The sequence below is a fragment of the Oryctolagus cuniculus genome, chromosome 17 (assembly GCF_051225735.1).
Source record: "Oryctolagus cuniculus isolate XC-2025 breed Fujian yellow rabbit chromosome 17, ASM5122573v1, whole genome shotgun sequence".
NCBI classification, from domain to species: domain Eukaryota; kingdom Metazoa; phylum Chordata; class Mammalia; order Lagomorpha; family Leporidae; genus Oryctolagus; species Oryctolagus cuniculus.
In genome coordinates this window covers 52,340,844-52,365,391 of record NC_142883.1, presented here as the reverse complement: position 1 = coordinate 52,365,391, position 24,548 = coordinate 52,340,844, and the positions used below count along the sequence as shown (strand labels likewise).

General features: G+C 54.9%; 1 protein-coding gene across 6 annotated transcripts in view; it reads right to left on the bottom strand.

Annotated features, from left to right (window-relative positions):
* Window positions 1-24,548, bottom strand: part of DNAH2 (dynein axonemal heavy chain 2) — a 120,840-nt gene that overhangs the window by 5,226 nt on the left and 91,066 nt on the right. For 4 of the 6 annotated variants that reach the window (XR_016223774.1, XM_089317168.1, XM_089317169.1 and 1 more), the window contains 16 exons: window positions 22,066-22,276; window positions 21,432-21,548; window positions 21,128-21,269; window positions 19,125-19,294; window positions 18,913-19,029; window positions 7,028-7,192; window positions 6,528-6,653; window positions 6,293-6,441; window positions 5,843-5,909; window positions 5,586-5,736; window positions 5,208-5,356; window positions 4,944-5,077; window positions 4,632-4,791; window positions 4,349-4,548; window positions 3,224-3,350; window positions 100-286 (listed from right to left, as the gene is read on the bottom strand). Coding sequence is in view for 5 of the 6 variants with exons in the window: in XM_089317168.1 (XP_089173294.1) it covers window positions 100-286; window positions 3,224-3,350; window positions 4,349-4,548; window positions 4,632-4,791; window positions 4,944-5,077; window positions 5,208-5,356; window positions 5,586-5,736; window positions 5,843-5,909; window positions 6,293-6,441; window positions 6,528-6,653; window positions 7,028-7,192; window positions 18,913-19,029; window positions 19,125-19,294; window positions 21,128-21,269; window positions 21,432-21,548; window positions 22,066-22,276 (2,372 nt within the window). In the remaining variant the exon portion in view is untranslated. Of the gene's footprint in view, window positions 1-99; window positions 287-3,223; window positions 3,351-4,348; window positions 4,549-4,631; window positions 4,792-4,943; window positions 5,078-5,207; window positions 5,357-5,585; window positions 5,737-5,842; window positions 5,910-6,292; window positions 6,442-6,527; window positions 6,654-7,027; window positions 7,193-18,912; window positions 19,030-19,124; window positions 19,295-21,127; window positions 21,270-21,431; window positions 21,549-22,065; window positions 22,277-24,548 lie in introns of those variants that run through there. The other 2 variants (XM_051825206.3, XM_089317171.1) reach the window with 2 other exon arrangements.

The following is a 24,548-nucleotide window of genomic DNA, read 5'->3' as shown; positions in this document are numbered from 1 at the left end:
GACCCGGGGAAGGCAGGTGCACCGGCCGGCCGAGGGGGGCCGAGGAGAGGGCAGACGCTGAGGGGAGGGAAGGAGGAGAGAGGCAGGGAGCCCGGCTACCTGGCAGCATGGCCTTCTCGGGGGCAGCATTGGTGTACCACAGGTGCCAGTCCCGCGGGTACTGCTCAAAGGAGTTCATGAGCCCGTGGAAGTTGGTCAGTTTGTCCAGCTCTGTGATGTTATCCCAGTAGGCATCTGCCAGCCAGCTCGTACACGGGTTATCCATTTGGCCTTCCCGATCCAGGACCTTTCGGGGAAGGAGAGAGGAGAAAGGGATTGGCTGGGAACAGCTCCGAGGTGTCCCCAGCCGGCGCTGTGGCACAGCAGGTGAAGCTGCGGCTTGTGATACCAGCATCCCGTGGGGGGTTCCCGTTTGAGTCACAACTGCCGCCGCGCTTCTGCTTTTTCTTCTCTTTTCAATGTTTATTTATTTATTTGAAAGCCAGAGTTAGAGCGAGCGTGAGAACGAGAGCGAGAGTGAGAGTGAGAAAGAATCTTCCACCTGCTGGTTCATTCCCAAAATGGCCACAATGGCCGTGGCTGGGCCAGGCCAAAGCCAGGAACCTGGAACTTGAACTTGAGCTCATGAGGGAAGCCAGTGTCACAGGTGGTGGCTTAACCCGCTGCACCACAAGAATGGAATTCCTGGCTCCTGGCTTTAGCCTGCCCAGGCCTGTTGCAGTTATTTGAGGAGCGAACCAGTAGATAGGTCTCTCTCTAAGTCACTCTGACTGTCCCTCTATCACTCTGCCTTGCAAGAAAAAAAATTTTTTTTTTTGTAGAAACCGGTGTTCATTTTCCATCAACCTCTTTTCCACTTTTGCTTCAGAGCCCGTGAAGAGCAGCTTCAGAGTGGTGTTCCCATTCCGTGGCCTGAGCAGTGGGAGCTGCGGCCCAGGCTCCAGTGGGGAACAGCTGAGTAGGCACAGGGGGCGTGTGCACGCCTTCGGACCAGTCTGCGACCTCAGGGTGAGCAGCAGGGCCGTCCCTTCCCCCTGAAACTCCTCTTCGGTCACAGCTTTTTCAGTGGCGGTCTGCTCTTCTCTTTCGATCTCTTCAGGGTCTCTGCAGAAGGGGAGATCAGGCAGGAACTCCTACAGGTGTTCACGGGAGACGGCACCACGCATGCGCAGAACCTCCGGGGCCAGCATCTACATCAGACCCACTGGGTGGGCTCCCTCATTGTGGCGTGGACGGCAACGTCGCAGGCAGGTTCACCTAACACGCCTCTGCGAGAGGCTGGTGGGCAGCCCTGGGGTCAGGGAAGGTTCCAGGCGCGAAGCGGCCAGCGAGAGGAGCAGCAACCTTCAGCCCAGCCCTCTGGCCAGTGTTCCTGGAGGACACCACACGGACAGCAGCAGGGTTTCCAAGGACAACCATGGCACGAGCCGCCCACGGAGGCTTCTCCCAGGTCCCCTTCAGGTGGGCGGTGTAGATGCCATCCGTTTCCCTTTCTTGATGCACTGCTCCATGTGGAAGGCAAGGCGGATGCCACCCAGGCGGGCGCCTGCTGCCAGGAGCCTGAGGACACCCCTCCTTCATCGGCAGGACAGCAAGTGGTCTGACATGACAGCCATATGGACCCTTTGCCGGATAGTAGGCAAAAGTCTTTTTTTAAAGTGATATTTCCCTTTTTATTTATTTATTTATTTATTTATTCATTTATATATTTTTTACTGAGAGCGAAAAATCCAAGATAGGTCTCACAGGAAACAGAATGAAGAGCCGAATCCAGGAACCCAGGCTGGAAGAGAGCTCACCTTCCCTGGGCACTACCCTGCGATGGTACAGTTCAACTTTAGGAAGCTGGCGCCCTCTGGTGGCTGCCGTGTAATAACGTCTCCAACCATAAGAACTTCAATTGGTAGCCTCTCCCTTCAGGGAAGTACAAACTCTTCATCCTTCTACCCATCCACCCATCATCCATCCATCCATCCTCATTCCTTAGAACAAATGTCTACTGCCAGCCAGTGATTTGTTTAAAGCAGTTGGGATGCATCACTGAACTAAAAGGACAAATCTCTCTGCCTTGAGAAGCTTGTTTTTCCACCATGGGATTATGGACCCATGGACAGATTATGAACCAAAAACATAACAAATAGGCAAATTGTCTGGCACGCTAGGGATGGCAGTGCCATGGGAAAGCAGGATGAGCTGGAGGGTAAGGGGGGTTGGGAGTGCTGGGGTATTCTGAAGTGCTAAGATGAGGGTCTGCTGCAGGTGAGGCTTGAATTCCAGAGAGGGACCAAGTGCACAGCTGGGGGGGGGGGGTCGTCTCCTAGCAGAAGGCGCAGCCAATGCAGAGGCCCTGGGGGCTGGGCAGTAGGGGACAACATCACTGAGGGCATCCCGCCAAAGTGGTGTCCATGTCAAAAGGACCTCCCTGAGGGTGGCCGTGTGACCTTGGGGTTAAGATGCCCACATCCCCTATGAGAGTGCCTGGGCTCAGTGCCTGGCCCCAGCTCCCAATTCTGGCTTCCTGCTGATGCAGACCCTGGGAGGCAGCAGGTGACAGCTCAAGTGGTTGGGTCCTTGTCACCCTCGTGGGAGACCTGGATGGAGTTCCCAGGACCCAGCCATCTCTCGGGCATCTGGGGAGTGAACCAGTGGGTGGGAGCTCTGTCTGTTGGTCTGATTGTCTGTCTCTGTCTCTGACTCAAAAAAAAAAAAAAAAAAAAAAAAAGCAGAAACAAACACAGGACAAAAAGGATCTCTCTGGGTGCCGTGTTGAAGTTTGGGGTGGGACTGGGGGCGTTGGGAGGCTGCTGCTAATGTCCAGGCGAGAGGTGAAGTGGGAGTGGCAAAGGGAGGGGAGGTGGGGGTGGCCTGGCCCCCGGGTTGGCTGACGGCCTTCAGGGCTCACTTGAGGTTCACGGATGTGGATTGACAGTGAGTTCAGTGTGGGTGTGTTTTTCCACAGCCACGTTCAGCTGCGTGGGCCATAGGGGGACAGGGGAAGGAAGGGCTGGGTCCAGCCAGGGCGCTGGTTTTGCCAAGCGCAAGGAGATGCGTGGCAGGTTACCCCTATGGCCCTGGGAGCTTGGCGGGCACCTGCTCCCGGTGTGGTTTTTCTCAGCTCACTCACCAGAGCCTCAGGCCTGACCCTCTGGGCTGAGGGTCTTCACCACACAGCCCTGACCCCGCCCCCGCCCCGAGGCTGGGAGGCGCCCTGTGCCCCACTCACCACACCCCCGCGGAGAAAGAAGCTGTACTCGTCCATGTTGAGCTTGCCCGAAGTCTCCAGGATTTTGGCACACATGTGGAAACTGAACAGTAGCTTGTGGCGCTCGAAAAGGGTGCGGCAGGTGTACCTGGCGGGGGGGGAGGGCGGGGCACTCATACTCACGGAGGGGGACCCTTCGGTGACAAGCCTCACGGAGAAAAAGGGCTTAGTACAGCGTGGAATCCAAACCTCACGGGGAAACAGCCCAGGACGAGGCTGGAGAGAAGCCGGGATTTTCCGCAGATTACTCCCCCTGCTACCCTGCCAGGCCCCCAGCTGAGCCCTGACAACGCTGAGAGGAGTCCCTGACCTTGAGGGGGTGGGGGTGGCAGTGCTGGAGCGTGACACAGCGACCTGAGAGCATCGGTTAGTAGACTGTGATGAACCGCCCGAGGGGCGAGAGCACAGCGCCCCGGGTTGGGCTCACAGCGGTAGCAGAAGCAGAGTGAGAAGAGGGCGGTGCACAGAGCAGGCTGAGGTGGGGCGGGGGGCACCAGGGGCCTTGAGGCCTGCAGGCGAGGACAGGGTCTGACTTGCGGGCAGCCGCGGGAGGCCAGATGGAGAGGGGCAAGGGGAGAGGCAGGACGGTGGGCCTGTTGGAGGCTGGGGGTGGAAGGCCTGCACTACCGTCTCGGGTGGGGCAGAGAGCAGGGGGTGGGGGAGCGTGCGTGGCACTTTACAGAGACTCATGAGCAGAACCTGCCACCCTCCGGGACAACCTGGCATGGGTGACTGGGGGGTGGGCGTCGGCGCCATCCAGGGACACGCACCTTGAAGGAGGAGGGAAGACCAGGAGCTTGGCCTGCAGCGAGTGGAACTCGAGGGGCGGCCTGTGGGCTGCCCAAGTCGAGAAGGCAAGCACCTTGCTGCTCCGAGGGGGGACCCCCAGACCGGGAGCAGCCCTTGGGGGCTTGTTAGAGATGCAAGGTCTTGGGCCCCTCCCCGGACCCCCTGGATCCGAATCAGTGCCTGAACAAGGCCCCATCCCCACTCCACCCTAACCACCCAGTGCCCACCAACACCAAGAAGAACTGCTACAGGGGACAGCTCACGGCCAAGGCCGGCGTTCCAGGGGCGGCTGCAGACCTGTAGACGGCGTAGGTGTGGTAGTCGTTGAGGTAGTCTATGCGGTCCTCCAGTTTGTTGCTACGGTGGCTCTTGTCTATGCTGAGCACGAAGAGGCTGATGTAGGCGTCCAGCGAGAACTGGTACATGGGGTCGATGTGGCCCATGTCATTGAGCACAAAGAACAGCACGGACGCCCGCTGGGCACACGGACGGTAAGCCTGCGGACGGACAGACGGACGGGCGGGCGGCGGTCAGGGCCTCCCCCCGGGGGGGTGTGCTTCCCCCCTGGGAGGGCGCTCACCTCGCGGGCGCTCACCTCGCGGGCTATGTCGATGTTGATCTCCGTGGTCTCGCTGGTTTCCAGCTGCTCCGTCACCTCCGCGGCCGTCACCTTGGAGGTCCGCAGGGTGTTCACCAGCTGCACGTCGTCCAGCAGGGAGCCCGTGGCCTCGTTCAGAAGCCTGGTGGGGGGGAGGGGGCAGCCAGCAGGCACTTGGACCAAGTAGCTGGGTGGGGGCTCTGGGCGGAGCGAAGGGACCCCCCCATCAGCTCCCCTGGGGATGCCGGTTGGGAGTGGCCCCTGGGCCTGCAGGAGGGAAGGTCAAGGTCTCACCGGAGGATCTCGTCCTCCAGCTCCTTGAGCTTCCTCTTGCCGGCGGCAATGTTGATGACCAGCGAGTCCTTCTGCTCCTCCAGCTCAGGCCGCTCCTTCCGGACCACAATGCCTAGCAGCTGGGCCTCCAGTCCCTGTGGTGAGGGGCTTACCCTGTAACCTCTGCCCTCCCCACCCCTGCGCACCCAAGACCCTCCAGTGTCCATCTCCCCCAGCTCTGCAGCTCCTCACTCCAGCTCAGCCCAGGCGCGGGCCCCCACCCACCTGTTCTTTAACGGCAAAGTTCACAATGGTAGTCTTGGCTGAGGTCTCTGGGCTGTAGTGGGGGTTGGAGAGCTTGGTGGTGATGTAGAAACGGAAATTGGGGTTGTATTCCACCTCCTTATCTCCAATGCGGATCAGCAGCCGACCACCTTCAAGGACAAAGACATCAGGTGACCTGGAGTGGGCTGAGCCATTCAAAGGCATCCAGGGGCCATGCCTAGCCCTGCCCTAAAGGGCCCAGCCCAGCACTGTCTGAACGGAGGGACAGCTAAGCAGAGGACACAGCCAGCGAGCCACCTTTTCCTCCCAGGTGGGCTGCCCGGCTGGTCTCCAGCTCACATCCCACGACCCAACCCCACAATAAGCTCAGGCCCTGACCAATTCGGGAGACGGATTTGTTGAGCACTGGGTTGAGCGAGGGGTCCAGATATTCCTGCACGTTCTGGAGCAGCACTGGGTATCCAAACTGGATGGCCTTTTCCAGGACTCGAAGGTAGTCGCTCATCTGCAGGTCAATGATCCTGAGGCCCTGGAGCACAGGGAGAAGATGGCATCCCCAGGGAGGAAACAGCCCACGGGCAGGGGCTCGGGAAGGGTCAAGGTGACAAGACCAGCCCCACACTCTCCATCTGCACCTGGTTTCCCTCCATGTTCTTGATCCATTTCAAGGCCTGGGCCTGAGGGTCAATCATCAGGGCCCACCTGCAGGAGGAAGAGTCAGTCAAAGGCAGGCTTGGGCCAGTGCTGTGGCACAGCAGTGAAAGCCATCGCCTGAGATGCCGGCCTCCCAGATGGGCGCCGGTTCGAGTCCTGGCTGCTCCATGTCCAATCCAGCTCCCTGCTAATGGCCTGGGAAAAGCAGCGGAAGGTGGCCCAAGTGTTTGTGCTATAGCCGCCCATGTAGGAGAGCCCGGATGAAGCTCCTGGCTCCTGGCTCCAGCCTGGCCCAGCCCTGGCCACCGAACCAGCGGATAGAAGATTCTTTCTCTGTAACTCAGACTTTTCAAATAAATAAATCTTTGAAAAAAAAAAAAAAAAAAAAAGAGAGAGAGAGAGGCTGGGGACCTCCCCTGCAGCCTCCTCACCTGTTGCCACGAGTGACGATGATGCCGTTCTCAGTGGAGAAGGCGTCCGAAGGCAACCCCTGGATGTTCCAGTCCCGGACTTTGGTAGGGTTGGACAGGAAGTTTTCGATGGCAAAGCGAGGCGAGCAAGGAACCTGAAGCTCCCAGATCTGAGGAGAGAAGAGCCCCGGCCCCCCAGTCCAGCAGCTCCCGCCCTCTCGCCCGGCCCCCAGCCCCGGCCTGAGCCACGGCTCACCTTCCTGATCCAGATCTGGTTGACGATCTCATCCCGGTAGTTGGTCAGGAAGGGCCCCATGTAGGACAGGAAGGCGGCTGCCAGCAGACAGTCACCCACCAGGTAGCCCAGGTCCTCCTCCAGGCCCTGGTGGGTGGCAGGGAGGTGTAAGCTCTTGGGCCCCCAGCCCTATGGGAGATTCTGGGGGATGCTTCCAGGCGAGGCTTCTCTCAGACATCGCTCTCAACTCTGACCTGGCTCTGGTGAGTTTTGAGGTCCCCGCCTCCAGCAGCAGTGCTCACATCTGGGGGACAAGGCCTGACTCGTGAAGCCAGGAGTACCCTGAGGGTCGAGATGAGGTGGCCCGTGCCTGCTCCCTCCCAGGACACTGAAGCAGACCCCCACCAGCTGCACCCGGGTGTCCCCCACTCTCCCAGAATGCGCCTCGCTCGGAAGGGGGTGGGTTTCGTGGCGCTGGCGGGCTGAGAGGGAGGTGAGCCGGGGGCCTCCACGGGGCTCACCTTCACTGTCTCCTCCCAGCGGGCCTTCTCGCCGGCCAGCCCGGACACCAGCATGCCGGCTCGCTCCAGCTTCAGCTCCATCTCCTCAGACTTCTTGCGCAGCTCCTCCTTCTGGGCCAGCTTCTCGTCGTACTGCTTCTTCAGCATCTCCAGCTTCTCCGCCACCTGGGTGGGATCAGGGACCGGGGCCTCAGACACAGGACTCGAGGCCAGTTTGTTCCGGCTCAGGTCACGACTCCGTCAGGTAGCTGGAGGACCCATGGGTGAAGGAAGAACAAGACTGACCCTTTAGGGTTGCCGTCAAGGGGAAGTGAGATCGAACAAGGGGGATGAGCTTTCTTCCCCTCCCTGCCAGGCGCTCCTTGGTCACGAAGCTCAAGGCTGGGGAGGGACGCGAGCTCCTGAGACCGAAGGCAGCGCACAAGAGAGGAGCAGACAGCTCAGCAAGGACCGCCACGCCCACCTGAGGTGTGTGTGGGGGGGTGCTTGAGAAAGGACGAGAGAGCTGGGAATGATCCCAGGGGCAGTTAGGGAGAGGAAGAGAGGGTGCCCGTTCCAGAGAAAGGCCCAAGCAGCTGTTGGGGCGCTGCAAGTCCTGCCTCCGCTTCCAACCCAGCTTCCTGCTAATGCCCCTCCTGGGAGGCAGCAGATGAACAGCCCAAGGACGCGGGTTCCTGTCACCAAGTGGGAGACTTGGATGGGGTTCCTGGCTCCTGGCTTTGGCCTGGAGCTATTGTGGGCATCTGGGGAGTGAAAGGAAGATTTCTCTCTCTCTCTCTCTCTCTCTCATAAATAAATATTAAAAAAAAAAAAAAAAAGAAAAGAAAAAGGTCCAAGTGCCACAGCAGAGATGGCCGTCGGGGAAGGGACCGTGCATCCTGGAGTGGACGTCGCCGCCCTGTGAGCTCGGCTGAGGCTGGAAATGTCACCTGAATCTGAGGTCTACGGGGCCAGTGCTGGGTACGACTGGCGAGGCGTCACCCGGGACACTGCATCCCACCTCGGGGGTCTTTGGTTTGAGCCCCAGCTCTGCTTCCTGCTAATGCGCACCTTGGGAGGCAGCAATTGGTGGCCCACGTGGGAGACCCAAACAGCTCTGTGCTCCTGGCTTCAGCCTGGCCCAGCCCCAGCTGTTGGAGGCATTCGGGGAGTGAACCAGTAGATGGAAGCTCTCTCTTTCCCTCTCATCTCTGTGTCTCTGTCTCTCTGCCTTTTAAGTAAAAGATTTTAAAAACCTGAGGTCAAGGACACTTTCCCAAGATCCCCTGTGCGTGCCTGACTGGCCAACAGTGCTTGTGTCTGGGTACCAAAGGTATGACCTGTCTTTCTCATCCTGGGGAACACAGGGCTGGGGTTATGCATGGTGCGCGCCTTAAGCATTAGTTCCCTTCCCCGCTGCTGTCCATGCTGGGAGAGGCAGCCTGCATGCGTGGAGACCGCTCTGCCCCTAACACGGGGAAATAGCTTTGCTGTACTCAAGGATCCCCAGTAAGTTTCTTTTCTTTTTTTTTTTATTTTTTTATTTTTTATTTTTTGACAGGCAGAGTGGACAGTGAGAGAGAGAGACAGAGAGAAAGGTCTTCCTTTGCCGTTGGTTCACCCCCCAATGGCCACCACAGCTGGCACACCACGCTGATCTGATGGCAGGAGCCAGGTGCTTCTCCTGGTCTCCCATGGGGTGCAGGACCCAAGCACTTGGGCCATCCTCCACTGCCTTCCCGGGCCACAGCAGAGAGCTGGCCTGGAAGAGGGGCAACTGGGACAGAATCCGGCGCCCCGACCGGGACTAGAACCCGGTGTGCTGGCACCGCTAGGTGGAGGATTAGCCTAGTGAGCCGCGGCGCCGGCTTCCCCAGTAAGTTTCAACCTCTCGGAGCCTCATCTGGGTTGCTGTGCAAAACGGATAAACCTGGGCTACCGCACAATGCTGAGGGCAAAGTGAACAAGCGCCACCAGGGCCCAGGAACACTCCAAATAATGTAGTCCCAAAGTGAAGATTCAAAATACCACCCCTGAATGACAGGACCACTCACAGTGCGCCTTGGTGGCAATCTATTGGAAGGATGAACATCTAAAGAAAGAAGGGGTCGGCCGGCGCCGCGGCTCACTAGGCTAATCCTCCGCCTAGCGGCGCCGGCACACCGGGTTCTAGTCCCGGTCGGGGCGCCGGATCCTGTCCCGGTTGCCCTTCTTCCAGGCCAGCCCTCTGCTGTGGCCAGGGAGTGCAGTGGAGGATGGCCCAAGTGCTTGGGCCCTGCACCCCATGGGAGACCAGGAAAAGCACCTGGCTCCTGGCTCCTGCCATCGGATCAGCGCGGTGCGCCGGCCGCAGCGCGCCGGCCGCGGCGGCCATTGGAGGGTGAACCAACGGCAAAGGAAGACCTTTCTCTCTGTCTCTCTCTCTCACTGTCCACTCTGCCTGTCAAAAAAAAAAAAAAAAAAAAAAAAAAGAAAGAAGGGGTCACGCAGAAGGGGTTTGGTTGGCTGGACAGCTCAGAGGGAACACTGGCTGGAGGCACCACTTACTTAAAGTCAAAGAAAAGACCTTGAGGGGGGCCGGTGCTGTGGCGTAGCAGGTAAAGCTGCCGACTGCAGTGCTGGCATCCCACATGGGTGCCAGTTCCAGTCCCAGCTGTTCCACTTTCAATCCAACGCTCTGCTATGGCCTGGGAAAGCAGAACAAGATGGCCCAAGTCCTTGCTGCCACCTACGTGGGAGACCTGGAAGGAGCTCCTGGCTCCTGGCTTTGGATTGGCCCAGCTCTGGCTGTTGCAGCCGTTTGGGGAGTGAACCAGCAGATGGAAGACCTCTCTCTCTCTGCCTCTCCTTCTCTCTGACTTTCAAATAAATAAACAAATCTTAAAAAAGAAAAGAAAAGAAAAGGCTATGAGGAAAAGGCACAGCCCCCCACTCACCTTTTCTGTGCTCAGTCCCAGTCCCTTGGGGCAAACTACTTTTTAACCATTTCTCTCCTCACTTCTGGTGCTGTCTCCAGGTATCTGAACAACATGCTCATGCCACTGGGTTGTTTTTTTTTTTTTTTTTAATATTTTAATCTCTTTGCAGTTTTAACCTTTTTAATTAAGAAACTATCATGAAAATGTTCAAGCCTGGAAAACACATCAGCTAGATATAACAGTGGTTAAATGTTGCTATATTTATTTCATCTACTTATTTTTTTTGCCAGAGTATGTTAACATAAATTACAAACTCAGGAAATTTCAAGTGTAAATACTTCATAACCCATCTCTGAAAAATAATAATTAGGAGATTTTCCTACATCATCATACCTAATGTCATTTTTAAAAAAGATTTATTTGAAAAGCAGAGAGAGAGGGAGAGAGAGAGAGATCTGCCATTTGCTGGTTCATTCTCCAAATGACTACAACAGCTAGGGCTGGGACAGGCTGAAATCAGAAGCCAGGAACTCCACTGTGGTCTCCCACGTGGGTGCCTTGGGTCATCATCTGCTGCCTTCCCAGACACAATAGCAAGGAGCTGAATGGGAAGTGGAACAGCCAGGACTCCAATAGGCCCTCTGATACGGGATGCCAGTGACAACACAGGCTGCAGCTTAACTCACTGCACAGTAGTGCTGGCCCCTTATTTTATAAAGTATTTTTTTTTACTATGTATCTGTTTTAAATTGTGAATGCATTCATAGAAGTTAAAATTCAAAGGGAAATATATACAGCTAGGCCTGCGCTGTGGTGTAGTGGGTAAAGCCACCAACTGCAGGGCCAACATCCCATATAGGTGCTGGTTCAAATCCCGGCTGCTCCTCTTTCAGTCCAGCTCACTGCTATGGCCTAGGAAAGCAGTAGAAGATGGCCCATGTGCTTGGGCCCTGCACCTGCATGGGAGATCCAGAAGAAGCTCCTGGCTCCTGGCTTTGGATCGGCACAGCTCTGGCCATTTCGGCCAATCGGGGACTGAACCAGTGGACGGAAGACCTCTCTTTCTCTCTCTCTCTCTCTTTCCTTCTGTGTAACTCTGACTTTCAAATAAATAATAAATAAATCTTTTTAAAAAATATATACAGCAAAGAATAAGTTTACTCCCATTCCTGACCTTGGCCTGATGCCCTGCCCTAGTTTCCTGTGTGGCTTTCTAGAATGGTCCATGCACAGAATATAGTGAATATATAAGCATAGTGAGGACAGGGACTTGCTCCCGCCTAAATCCTTAGTCCTAGAGTAACACCTGGTGCTCAACCACTTTTTAACGGAATGACTGTGCTCTGCACTAGCTTCCAGCACTAGCCTAGTTCTGAGTGGCTGCAGAAGAACTCTGCGTGTGACTGAGCCACAGCCTGCACAGCAGGTCTCCTTTCATTTTGTTTACTTTGTGAACAGGTAACTTAAAAATGCTAAAGGCTGGGCCGGCGCCGCGGCTCACTAGGCTAATCCTCCACCTTGCGGTGCCCGCACACCGGGTTCTAGTCCCGGTCGGGGTGCCGGATTCTGTCCCGGTTGCCCCTCTTCCAGGCCAGCTCTCTGCTATGGCCAGGGAGTGCAGTGGAGGATGGCCCAGGTGCTTGGGCCCTGCACCCCATGGGAGACCAGGAAAAGCACCTGGATCCTGGCTCCTGCCATCGGATCAGCGCGGTGCGCCGGCTGCAGCGGCGGCCATTGGAGGGTGAACCAACGGCAAAAGGAAGACCTTTCTCTCTCTGTCTCTCTCTCTCTCACTGTCCACTCTGCCTGTCAAAAATAAAAAATAAAATAAAAAAAAATGCTAAAGGCACGAAGGTATGAAAGCATGAAAAGCCTTCCTTCCAGCTTTGTTCCCCACCCATCTAGTTCTCCACCAGGTCCTGTAACTTCCTGCCTATATAGGAAGGGACTTCAAAAAGCACACGGAAAAGTGGAATTAGAAGACAAGTTTAACCTGGTGCAAAACAAGTTGAAATCTATGCATGCTTTTTTTATAATATGCATTTTGTTTGACAGGCAGAGTTAGACAGTGAGAGACAGACAGAGAGAAAGGTCTTCCTTCCATTGGTTCACCCCCCAAATGGCCGCTACGGCAGGCGCGCTGCACCAATCCGAAGCCAGGAGCCAGGTGCTTCCTCCTGGTCTCCCATGCGGGTGCAGGGCCCAAGCACTTGGGCCATCCTCCACTGCACTCCCGGGCCACAGCAGAGAGCTGGACTGGAAGAGGAGCAACCGGGACCAGAACTGGCGTCCCAACCGGGACTAGAACCTGGGGTGCCGGCGCCACAGGCGGAGGATTAACCTAGCGAGCCATGGCGCTGGCCCATAATATGAATTTTTTATCAACTTTTTTTTTTCAAGAGATTGAGAGGAAGAGAGAGTGAGAGAGAGAGCTAGACAGAGCTGCCATTCACTGCTTCGTTCTCCGAAATGCCTTGCAATGGCCAGGACTGGACCAGGCCAAAGCTGGAAGCCAGGAACTCCATTCCTGCCTCCCATGGGAGTGGCAGGGGCCCAAGCACTTGGACCATCTTCTGCTTTCCCAGAAGCACTAGCAGGGAGGGTGCTGAATCAGAAGCAGAGCAACCAGGATTCGAACCAGAGCTGCGATATGGGGTGCTGGCAGTGCGGGCGGTGGGCGGCCTATCCCACTGCACGGCAACACCAGCCCCTCTTTCAGAAATGCTTGTTGACTGGACTCACATTCCTTGGCTCCATCTTCTATACTTTGATCATATAAGACTCTCCCGGAAGCCTTTCTTTTTGTCTATGTGGACTTTCCTCTTTAGCATCCCGTTGCTGACTTGGGAATGGAATCTCTCCTTTAATTACTTTCTGGGGATACTAATTAGATTAGGTTTCTCTGGGAGCTGAGTTATCACTGGCTCCCCTGCCCCAGGGACCAGGCTTTGTCGTCATTTTCTGCCATGGTCATCCCCTCGTGGCTTGCAAAGCTTCCCCACCCTTTGACTCACACCTTCTCTCCAGGGGAGGCACATGACTGCTCTGATTGTTGAAACTGGGGAGAATAAACTAGACTGTTCAACTGAGGCCAACTCTTTTCCTTTTAGGGCTGAGCTGAACCACAGGGAGCACAAGTTGCCCTCTGCCACTCCAGGGTACAGGAGGCCCACCTGGCCAAATTTGGGCTGAGACCAGGTACTTCAGTGTAAACATAGGGTCACTGGGCAGGCATGAGGCACAGCTATTAAGATGCCACTTGGGATGCCCACATACTATCAACCACCTGGGTTTAAGTCCCAGGTGTGGGGCTGGCGCCGTGGCTCACTTGGTTAATCCTCTGCCTGCAGCACCAGCATCCTATATGGGTGCCAGGTTCTAGTCCCGGTTGCTCCTCTTCCAGTCTAGCTCTCTGCTGTGGCCTGGGAGGGCAGTAGAGGATGGCCCAAGTGCTTGGGCCCCTGCACCTGCATGGGAGACCAGGAAGAAGCACCTGGCTCCTGGCTTCAGATCGGCACAGTGCCGGCCATAGCGGCCATTTGGGGAGTGAACCAACAGAAGAAAGACCCTTCTCTCTCTCTCTCTCTCTCTCTCTACCTGTCAAATAAAAAAAAGTCCTAGTTGTGCTTCTGATTCCAGCTTCCTGCAAATGTATGCCCTGAGAGGCCCCAGATGATGGCTCAGGTAGCTGGGTCCCTGCCACCCACAATCCAGACCTGGACTGGATTCCGAGATCCTGACTTTGGCCCAGCCCCAGCTGTTGGGGGCATCTGGGGTGTGAACCAGCAAATACAAGATGGTCTCTTTCCTCTCTATTTCTGCCTTTTCAAATAAAATTTCAAATAAATAAACAAAAATTTAAAAACTAGTAAATAAATATGGAGTGCCTACTGGGGTGGGGTGGGGGGGCTGCTCATAGACGTCAGTCACATCCCCTACCCTAGCCTCCTACAGGTGACAAAGGTGCTATTTTGGCCAAACATCTTTTGCTTCATTTCTGTTTGTTTAGGACCTAGGCATAGAAGGCAGCTGCCACTTCTTGGTCCCCCTCAGGGGTATACTGGCCAACCAGAAAAACCCAAGAAGAAGCCCTGGGTGGGGCTCGTGTTCTTGGTATGGGCAGGTGTCTTGACACGGGTGAGGCAGAGGCTCACATTAGATCAGGTGCTTTTTTTTTTTTTTTTTTTTTTTTTTTTTTTTTTTAACACTTGAATGGCTACTGTTTAGCCACATGGCCCGGGTAAAAGGCTTTGGGCCAAGTGTGTATTGTTTTAACCTTGGCTGATGACTGTGGTTTGCCCACAGAGGAGTGGCTGCTTCTAGAGGTAGGACTGTTTGATGCAAAGCAGCCTCAGGGAGACTGAGCTTGGGCCACTCAGACCTGGGCAAAGGAAAAGACATGGGCTGTGAGGGTGACCGCACCTAAGAGGTAGAAGGTTCTAGAGCTTTTATCACACGGGCCTGGCTGGAGTGGAGGTATTTGTAACCTCTCATTTGTAGGTCATTTGTAGCCCTTCACTGATGGACAGACTATTAATTTGCTTCTTCCCAGTGGCAAGGCCTCTGGTTTTTGCCTGTACTACAGGTTCCAGCGTTAAGTCGTTGCTGTCAGGCCCAGGTGGACAGCACTAGATCAATTAGCTCATCTTCAGCTTTCTATTCAGGGCTAAAGAGGCGATTATGATTAGAATCCTTAGATCCGGCCCGGCGCCATGGCTCAATAGGCTAATCCTCTGCCTGCGGCACCGGCACACTGGGTTCTAGTCCCAGTCGGGGCACCGGATTCTGTCCCGGTTGCCCCTCTTCCAGGCCAGCCCTCTGCTATGGCCCGGGAGTGCAGTGGAGGATGGCCCAAGTCCTTGGGCCCTGCACCCACATGGGAGACCAGGAGAAGCACCTGGCTCCTGGCTTCAGATCAGTGTGATGCGCCGGCCGCAGCGCGCCGGCCGCAGCAGCCATTGGAGGGTGAACCAACGGCAAAAGGAAGACCTTTCTCTCTGTCTCTCTCTCTCACTGTCCACTCTGCCTGTCAAAAAAATAAATAAATAAAAATAAAAAAAGAATCCTTAGATCCATGTGGTTCGCCCATGGGCAGATGGGTTGAAAATATTCCCTCTGGGTAGAGATGCAGGGTGGTCCAGGCTGGGCAGGTGGGCGTGCAGGTGCCACCAACGTCTTGAGGGAGTGTGCCTGGGCAATCTAGGGGTTCAAAAGTGTCCTGAGACACTAATGGCAGAAGATGTGCTCCCTAAGAGGCCTTGGACCATGGACTTCAGCAGCTTCAGCTCAGGGTCTGGTGAAGTTACCCTGCCAGGTAAGCACGAGGGGAACACCCTCGCTAAGAGGCCGCTTGTAGGCAGCAACACCAGCCACTGTGGCACCTGTTGACCAGGCCTGACCACACCTCAGGGCAGGGAACCCAGAGTTCAAGGTGGGCAGGGAAATTAAAAAGATATACAAGTGTTTCCCTTTGGGGTGATGAGAAAGTTCTACCAGATGGCCGTATTGCTGGAGAGTTCTCCCAGTTAAACCCAGGCCCCTGGTCATGTTTGCCACCTAACTGACATCTTGGTGAGGCTGGTCAAGATTTTCTCCATGGAGCTCTCCTCCCTCAAATATTACTGAGTTTCGATCATGGTCTTTGGGGACAATAACAACTGTTTTTTTGTTGTTGTTTTGTTTTTGTGAACATAGCTCTATCTGAAGTCGTGTGTACTTTATTAGGTCGTCCAGTTCTCTTTTCACCATCACGTGACACTCATGAAGAGTCTTGATTTTGAGGCCTTGAAGGAACCACATCCATTTCCAGGGAGAGCCAGCCCGGGTCATTGCTTAAGAAAACAGATCTGGGGGCCGGGCCTGTGGCATAGCCAGCTAAGCCACTGCCTGCGATGCCGGCATCCCCTATGGGCACCAGTTCAAGTCCTGGCTGCTCCACTTCTGCTCCAGCTCCCTGATTATGTGCCCAGGAAAGCAGCAGAAGTGCTTGGGACAGGGAAGCTTTAAAAAATGCTGGTCCACAGGCTGTACCAGGGTTTCTTACTTAACTGGCCCGGGGTGGGGCCCGGTTATCAACACAGTGCCTGGCTCTGACGTTTGGTTAAAAAGCACATTTCAGGGCAGGCATCTGACCTAGTGATTAAGCCACCAGTCCTGTATCAGAGTGCCTCAGTTAAGATACCTGACTCCAACTTCCTGCTAATGTGGACACCGGAAGGTAGCAATGATGGCTCAAGTAGTGTGTTCCCGTCGCCTGTGGGGGAGACCTGGCTTTGGCTACGGCCCAGTCCCAGTCCCAGATACTATAGGCATTTGGGGGGTGACGGGAGTGCACCTGTTTTCTTAAAAAAAACCTACATCTGACTCCTACCTTCACAGCCTGGGCTGCATATTGGGTTGCAGCAGGTTAAGCCGTCGTTTGGCATGCCCACATCTCACATCTGTCAGTTTGAGTCCTAGATGCTCCATTTCCAACCCAGCTCCCTACCAGTGTGCCTGGGGAGCAGCAGGCTCCAGTCCTTGAGTTCCTGCCACCCATATGGGAGACCTGGATGGAGTTCCAGGCTGCTGACTTCAACCTGACCCAGCCCCAGCTGTTGCAGGCATTTGGGGAGTGAACCTGCAGATGGAAGACCTCTCTCTGTCTCTGTCACTCTGCATTTCACATAAACAAACGATTCTTTGGAAACAAAAAAAATAAAAAAGAAACCTTGCACAGCCTTTATCGTAACACAGAGGAAATTTTCGGTTCCCTATCTGCTTATGCTGATCAGCTACGGGTTCTCAAGTGTGGGTGCGGCTCCTCCTCCGAGACACCCAGCCCTGGGTGCTCGGTAAGTTGTTTGCCCAATGAATGACGCTGGCAGCAGAAGCGAGTGCTGGCATTTTTTGTATGTGAAGAAAACACCCCTAACTACGTGCCCAGGAAATGATTCATCCGGTGAGAAGGCTCTCCGGGTGGCTTGCCGCACCATGATTATGCACTCTTGGAAGGAGAGAGAGTGGAAGAGTGAAGGTGTCGTGGGTGGCTGCAGGTGGCAGTGGCGGCAGGGACGGGGCCGTGGAGAAGCCGCTCGCTCAGCACAGGCAGAATCAGCAGAGGCCTCGAGGCGGCTTCATTTCTGCCAGCGAAGATGCCCACGGCAGGAGAAGACAGGGAGGAGCCATGGGCGGTGTGGCGTGGAGTCAGGAAACCTGGGCCCCAGCCCTGGCTCTGTCAGGAACCAGCCAGTGACCTTGGCAAGTCATTGAACCTCAGGCTCTTCGTCCAGCTTAAGACCACTGGACTTGGATGTCTTCCACAGTTGGTTTCAGTTAAACATTTTGAAATTGTATGGCCAGCTTCAATTATATACAAATTTCAAAAAAATGTTCTATATAAAGATAGCATCAGCAAAGTCAGAAGACAAGGATCAAAAGATCTGGAGATAATAAATATGTCCATCAGAAGAGGAATGGCAAGGCAGCGTGCATTTAGCTTGGCAGTTAAGACACTGCACACCACGTGGGAGTGCTTCAGGTCGATCCCTGGCCCTGGCTCCTGACTGCGGCTTCCTGCTAATACAGACCCCGAGAGGCTGCAGTGACGGCTCAAGTGGCTGGGTCCTTGCCCCTGGAGTGGCATTGGATTCAGTTTCTGGCTCCCAGCTTCAGTCAAGCCCCAAGTTGGGACTGTTGTGGGCATTTGGGGAGTGAACCAGCAGAGAGCTCTCTTTCTCTCTTTCTTCCCTTTCTCTCTCATTCTCATCACTCTGTGTGTGTGTGTGTGTGTGTGTGTGTGTCTGCCTCTCATGATAAATTAAATTAAAAATAAATAAATAGGAATGGTTGAGTAAATGATGGTGAGGCCATTCACTGGAGTATCACGCAGCAGTACAAAGAAAGCAGAAACTCTGTGTGTGCTGACAGGCGCCATCTCGAGCTCGTAGGCAACACGGGAAGGCACAGAACCTTGGACACACAGACAACACATATGAGAGGTCTTCCCAGGCCCGTGGGGAGTGCACACTGTGCATTTCCATACTGCTGTGCACCAAGATAAACTTATCTTTTACTTCTGTTCTCCCACAAACTTTCTGAAACCCTCTCGCTTACGTAGTTGCTTATGTAGACATAGGCCACACCTGCAGGGATAAACAGGAACGTGCACCAGCTTCCAGGGAGAGAAGCGAGGTGCAGAACAGGGGGTGACTTGTTTTCAGATTTTCTTTTATATCCTTGTTAAGTCTATGATAAGAAAAAGACCTGGCCGGCGCCGCGGCTCAATAGGCTAATCCTCCACCTTGCGCCGCCGGCACACCGGGTTCTAGTCCCGGTCGGGGCGCCGGATTCTGTCCCGGTTGCCCCTCTTCCAGGCCAGCTCTCTGCTGTGGCCTGGGAGTGCAGTGGAGGATGGCCCAGGTGCTTGGGCCCTGCACCCCATGGGAGACCAGGAGAAGCACCTGGCTCCTGCCATCGGATCAGCGCGGTGCGCCGGCTGCAGCGGCGGCCATTGGAGGGTGAACCAAGGGCAAAGGAAGACCTTTCTCTCTCTGTCTCTCTCTCTCACTGTCCACTCTGCCTGTCAAAAAAAAAAAAAAAAAAAAAAAAGAAAAAGACCTGAAGTGGAAGTGTGAAGTGTGAACTCTTGATAGTAGCACTCAGCCATTCTGCTTTGAGAGTCACTTGCCCACTCCAGCTGCTCCCTGACCACAACAGTGATAGGGACAGCGTTGACCCACACCCCTGGGGTTTCATCAATGAATACCCTGGAGCCCATCTGGAGAGGCCAGGCCAGAAGGTGGCAATGCCCATGTCAGCCTGTAGGAGGGCTCTTGGGTGACAGTGGCCCTGAGCCCCCTGAGCCAGAGGCAGGAGGTGCACACGGTGCAGGGGAGCAAGGACTGGAATCATGTGGGAAAGGGGAGTCGAATCGGACAGGGAGAAATAGATGGTAACAAAACGACCTGGAAATCAGGGAGCAGGGCGGAAGGATGGGGTGAGGCCTACCTCCCGCAGCTTCTCCTGGGCTTCAGCAAGGGCCGCCTGCTTCTCCTGCAGCTGGGCCAAGGCTGCGTTCATGCGGATTCGTTTGGGCTCCACCACCCGGTACAGCCGCCCGTACAGCTGTGGGCAGACGACCAGGCTGCGGAGCTGCCCACCCTCTGGGTCTGCCGCTCCCCAGCTCCCTCTGGGCCTGCCCTCGCTGCCGCTTCACTCACCTCCATGGCCCGCACCCACATGCAGAGGGACTTGGCGGCCAGGGAGACACGGCCGATGATGTCCGGCTGGAAGTCAGGCTGCGCACAGTAGGCCCCGATCTTCTTCAGAACCTTGTCAGAGATGTTGTCTTTGTCGAAGTGGATCAGGGACTTGATAAAGTTCTGCTCCCCTGTGGGACAGCAGTTGGGGGCCTTAGCCAGACCCCCCAATCCCACCCTCCTTGTCCAGGTTTCACCACCACTCCTTTTTTTTTTTTTTTTTTTTTTTTTGACAGGCAGAGTTATAGATAGTGAGAGAGAAAGAGAGAAAGGTCTTCCTTCCGTTGGTTCACCCCCCAGATGGCTGCTACGGCCGGCGCACTGCGCCAATCCGAAGCCAGGAGCCAGGTGCTTCCTCCTGGTCTCCCATGCGGGTGCAGGGGCCCAAGCACTTGGGCCATCCTCCACTGCCCTCCCGGGCTACAGCAGAGAGCTGGACTGGAAGAAGAGCAACCGGACTAGAACCTGGCACCCATATGGGATGCCGGTGCTGCAGGCGGAGGATTAGCCTAGTGAGCCGTGGCGCCAGCCCACCACTCTTTTTTTTTTTTTTTTTTTTAAGAAAAAAGATTTATTTATTTATTTTGAAAGAGTTACAGAGAGAGAGAAAGAGAGAGAGACATCTTCTATCCACTGATTTGCTCATCAGATGGCCACAATGGCCAGGGCTGGGCCAGGCCAAAGCCAGGAGCCAGGAGTTTCTTCTAAATCTCCCATGTGGGTGGAAGGGGCCCGGGTACTTGGGCCATCTTCTGCTGCTTTCCCAGACCATTAGCAGGGAGCTGGAGGTGCCCATATGGAATGCCAGCATTGCAGGCAGCAGCTTAACCCCTATGCTACAATGTCAGCCCCTCACCACCACTTCTTCTTCCTTTTTAAGATTTATTTTATTTATTTGAAATCCAGAGTTAGAGAGAGAGAGAGAGAGAACGCCAGAGAGACAGAGAGAGAGAGAGAGAGATTGGCTGGTTCACTCCCCAAATGGTCATAATGGCCAGGGCTGGCTGGGCCACTTGAACTGGCATCCATATGGGATGCCAGCGTTGCGGGCGGTGGCTTTCCTGCTACGCCACAACATCGGCCCTTGACCACCACTTCTTAGATGTAGTTACATCCATCCTGGGCCCAGTTCCCGGGGCAAGAATATCGTCAATGAGCTCTCAGCTCCCACAGCTCCCAGTCTTCCCAGTCTGATCTCCCATCGCTCACCTCTGGCCCTCACAGCACTGCCACTCTACACGTCATCCTTTCTGCACACCACACTACCTTTCACCAAACTGCAGCTCCCAAGCCATATTCCACTCTGGGGACCCAAAGCAGGGGAAACCACCCACATGAAACAAAAATTGGAGCTTGTCTCCGATGTCTGATTCCTGTGTGTTTTAGGGACAGGGACAAGGCTTTCTTGCCCATGGAGTCTGCAGTACGTTCCTACATGTTGATGGCAACTTCCCTTTGTTGGCCTATCTGAAGGTGAGCTGGCACCAGGGTTGTGGCATAGCAGGTTAAGCCACCACTTGGGATGCCCACATCCCATATCAGAGCACAGGTTCAAGTCTGAGCTCCTCCACTTCTTATCCAGTATCCTGGTAATGTGTGTGGGAAGACAGCAGACAATGGCCAAAGTACCTGAGATCCTACCACCCATGTGAGAGACCTGGATGGAGTTTCTGGCTCCTGACTTTGGCCTGGCCCAGGCCTGTCTGTTGTGACCATCGGGGGAGTGAACCAGTGGATGGAAAATCTCTCTGACTCTTTCTCTATGCCACTCAGCCTTTCAAATACATAACCAAAATTTTTTTTAAAGCTGTTTTGACTGTTACCACCAAAGACTCTTGGTGGACACCGATGCCTTCTTTCCCTCCCAGGCTCCCCGCTCCTGGGGGTCAGCACCAAGCCTTGCTTGTCCCCACCTCCGGACGATCGGTGACCCTGGGGGCTGAAGGCAGGCATCCCCAGCTTACCCAGCTGCCTCTTGGCCTCCGCCCAGGTGGGCTCGTTGCCTCGCAGAATCATGACGGCCTGCATCACAATCTCCACCTGGGCAGGGGGCCGTCCGTAAGACTTGATCTCCCCTATATCCTTCTTGTTCAGAGACTCCAGGGCCTGGGAAAAGGATTCACAGAGGGAGCTGGGACACAGCCAACCCAGGGACCAGCGGAGGTTGCATTCTGTCCCCACGCTTCCCCAGGGACTTCAAGGACAAGCCTCGCTCCTTCCCCGGACACGCCTGCTCCCAGCACCCAGCCTAGCACCCGCCCCTGGTACCCGCATGGCCTCTTCCAGGGCAGGCAGTGCCTCTTCGAGGTCCTTCTGGGCATTGTCAGCCAGGGCCTGACATTTGATTTCCTCAACTGCAATCTTCTCACTGTTGGCTGTTACGGCCTGCGGATGAACAGAGGACAAGGGTTTCCTGGCTTCCCTCTCGGGCAAAAGTGAGAGTGACAGTAGTGGGGGAGGGGATGAAGGAGAAGGCTAAAGAAAATGTGAGGAGGTGGGCTGGCATCATGGCACAGCAGGTTAAGTGGCCACCTGGGACACTGGCATCCCTGATGAGCGCTGGTTTGAGTCCCAGCTGCTCCACTTCGGATCCAGCTCCCTGCTGATGTGCCTGGGAAAGCAACAGGAGATGGCCCAAGTCCTTAGGCTCCTGACACCCACTTAGGAAGACCCAGATGAAGCTACTGGCTTCAGCTCTGCCATTGTAGCTGTTTGGGGAGTGAGCCAGCGGATGGAAGATCTTACTCTGTCTCTCTCTCTCTCTTTCTCTGAACTATGTCTTTCAAATAAATAAATATTTTTTAAAAATTGTGAGGAGTGCAGTAGGTGTCCCGGATGCAGGAACTGAGGGAGCCCTGGGAGCCTCTTCCCAGCACGGGGTGGGGGTGGGGGTGGGGGGCACCTTCTGCTGCTCATCTGCTTCCCGCTTCTGCTGCACGATGATGACCAGGTACTCCTCACACTGCTTCTGGAACTCGGCCACCTTCTTCTTGGCGTCCTCCAGCTCCAACGACATCACTTCCACCTTCTCCCTTGTCTCATCGATCTTGAACAGGCCGGTCCGCAGCTTGTTGGCTTGGTCCAGCAGCTCCTGGTGTTTTTCTGCCAACAGTCTGGGGGAGAGGGCACAGTGAGGAATGTGGAGGGGTGGGGCTCCCAGGGAGGGGGGGGTTGTCCCACACCACCAGCCTGCCTGGGGTGGGGGGTAGGGGGTGGGCTTGGGCCTGTCTTTCCTTTCTTTCCTAGTCAGGGTTGCATTATTTCCTGCCTGGATCGGTGCCTACAGCTTCCCACTGGTCTTCTCCTTCTAGTTCATTCTTCACACCACTGTCAAAATCTGCTTGGGAAGCACTGTTCCCATCATGCCAGCTCCCCTTCCAAAGTGCCAAGTGTCTTTTTGCAGTTAATGGGCACACAGGTGGCTGGGGCTCCTGGTCAGCTTCCAGATGAGGCAGGGGAACCGAACCTATGATCAGCTAGAACCCCAGCCCCCCAGCCCCATCCCCTGATCTCCAGGGAAAGCAAGAGAGACTAAAGGTTGAGTTGATTACCAATGACCAGGGATTTAACCAGACATGGAGAGGTCATGGAGCCACCAAAAAAACACAAAAAAACAAAAAAACAAGAAGGGCAGGGTCGGGGCGGGGGGGCTTCAGGTTGGTGACCACCACATCCACATGACGAGAGGGTGGTAGCCCAGCTCCATAGGGACAGGAGTGCCTGTGCTCGGGATCCTTAGAGACCTCACTGTACGTTCATCTGTGTCTTTCAAATTCTATTGATTTTATTTGAAAGTCAGAGAGACAGAGAAAGAAGCAGGGAGACAGAGAGAATTCCCATCTGCTGATTCACTCCCCAAAAGCCCACGAGAGATGAGGCTGGATTAGGCTGAAACCAGGAGCTCAATTCAGGTCTCCCACGTGGGTGTCAGGGATCCAGCCATCTGGGCCATCACTGCTGCCTCCCAAAGTCTGCATTAGCAGGAAGCTGGAGGCAGGAGTAGAGCCAGGATTCAAACCCAATCACTTCAATATGGGATACAGGCATCCCAAGCTGTGCCTTAACTGCTATGCCAAATGTCTCTCCTTATTAGTACCTTCTAAAATATCTGTTGTAGGGGCTGGCGTTGTGGTGTAGTGGGTTAAGCTGCTGCCTGCAACGCCAGCATCCCAAATGGGCACTGCTAATGCACCTGGGAGAGCAGTGGAGGATGGCCCAAGTGCTTGGGCCCCTGCCACCCACAAGGGGAGACCTGGATGAAGCTCCCGGCTACTGCTTGGTCAAGCCTTGACTATTGAGTCCATTTAGGGAATGAGCCAGAAGATGGAAGATCTCTCTCCCTTTCTCTTTCTGCCTTTCAAATAAATGAAATATCTGTCGCAATAAGCTGACAATACTATGTGAAGTATCTTCTTCAGTTCTGTGAGCCACTCCAGCAAATAAAACTGAACCCCGGCAGGAGTCATGGGAACACCCCATTTAGAGCTGGCACTCAGGAACACTTGACTGGCATCTGCAGCAGAGGGCAGTCTTGTGGGAAACCTGAGGGATGTGACTGTAACTCCGAGTAGATGAAACTAAACTACTACTAAACTGTAGACGCCCAGCCAGTGTTCCCTGGAGAATTGCTTGCTGTGTGGGGAAGACCTCCTACATCTGGTGTCAGAAGTGCAGTGTTGTGTTGAATGTGAGAAGGGAATGCACTTTGGTTGCAGTCTCCCATACAGCTGAAAAGTCTGGAGTGCATCGAAGCCAGAGAGGAAAGGCCTGGGTATGTATAGTGGTGTTTAAGGTGTGTGATGGCCAGAAAAAGAGAGAAATAGCATTCCATTTCTGGACAGAGGGTGGGAGGCAAAGGGCTCTAGAGGTGGTCTCTCCCAATGGACATCCCATCTTCCTTCTTAACTTCCTGGGCACAACTAAAACTCTTTGTTGTGGCACAGCAGGTTAAGCCACAGCCTACAATAGCATCACAGATGAGTGCTGGTGCAAGTCCAGCTGCTCCAATTCCAATCCAGCTCCCTGCTAGTGCTCGTGAGAAAACAGAAGATGGCTCAGGTGCTTGGGCACCTGCCACCCATGTAGGAGACCTGGATGGAATTCCTGGCTCCTGGCTTCAGCCTTGCCCAATTGCAGGCTGTTGCAGCCATCTGGGGTGTGAACCAGCAGATGGATCATCTCTCTCTTTCTCTGTAACTGCGTTTCAAATAAATGAATCTTAAAAAAAAAAGAAAAGAAAAGAAAAACACTTTGCACTGCTGCCACCCGCGAGCACCCAGGTCCTTAAGCCAGTCCCTTCAGCCAGCTCCTGGGCACTTTCCACTACATCACTCCGCAAGGTGCCCTCAGCAGCCACTCAGCCCCCTGGCCCCCATCCCCCTGCTC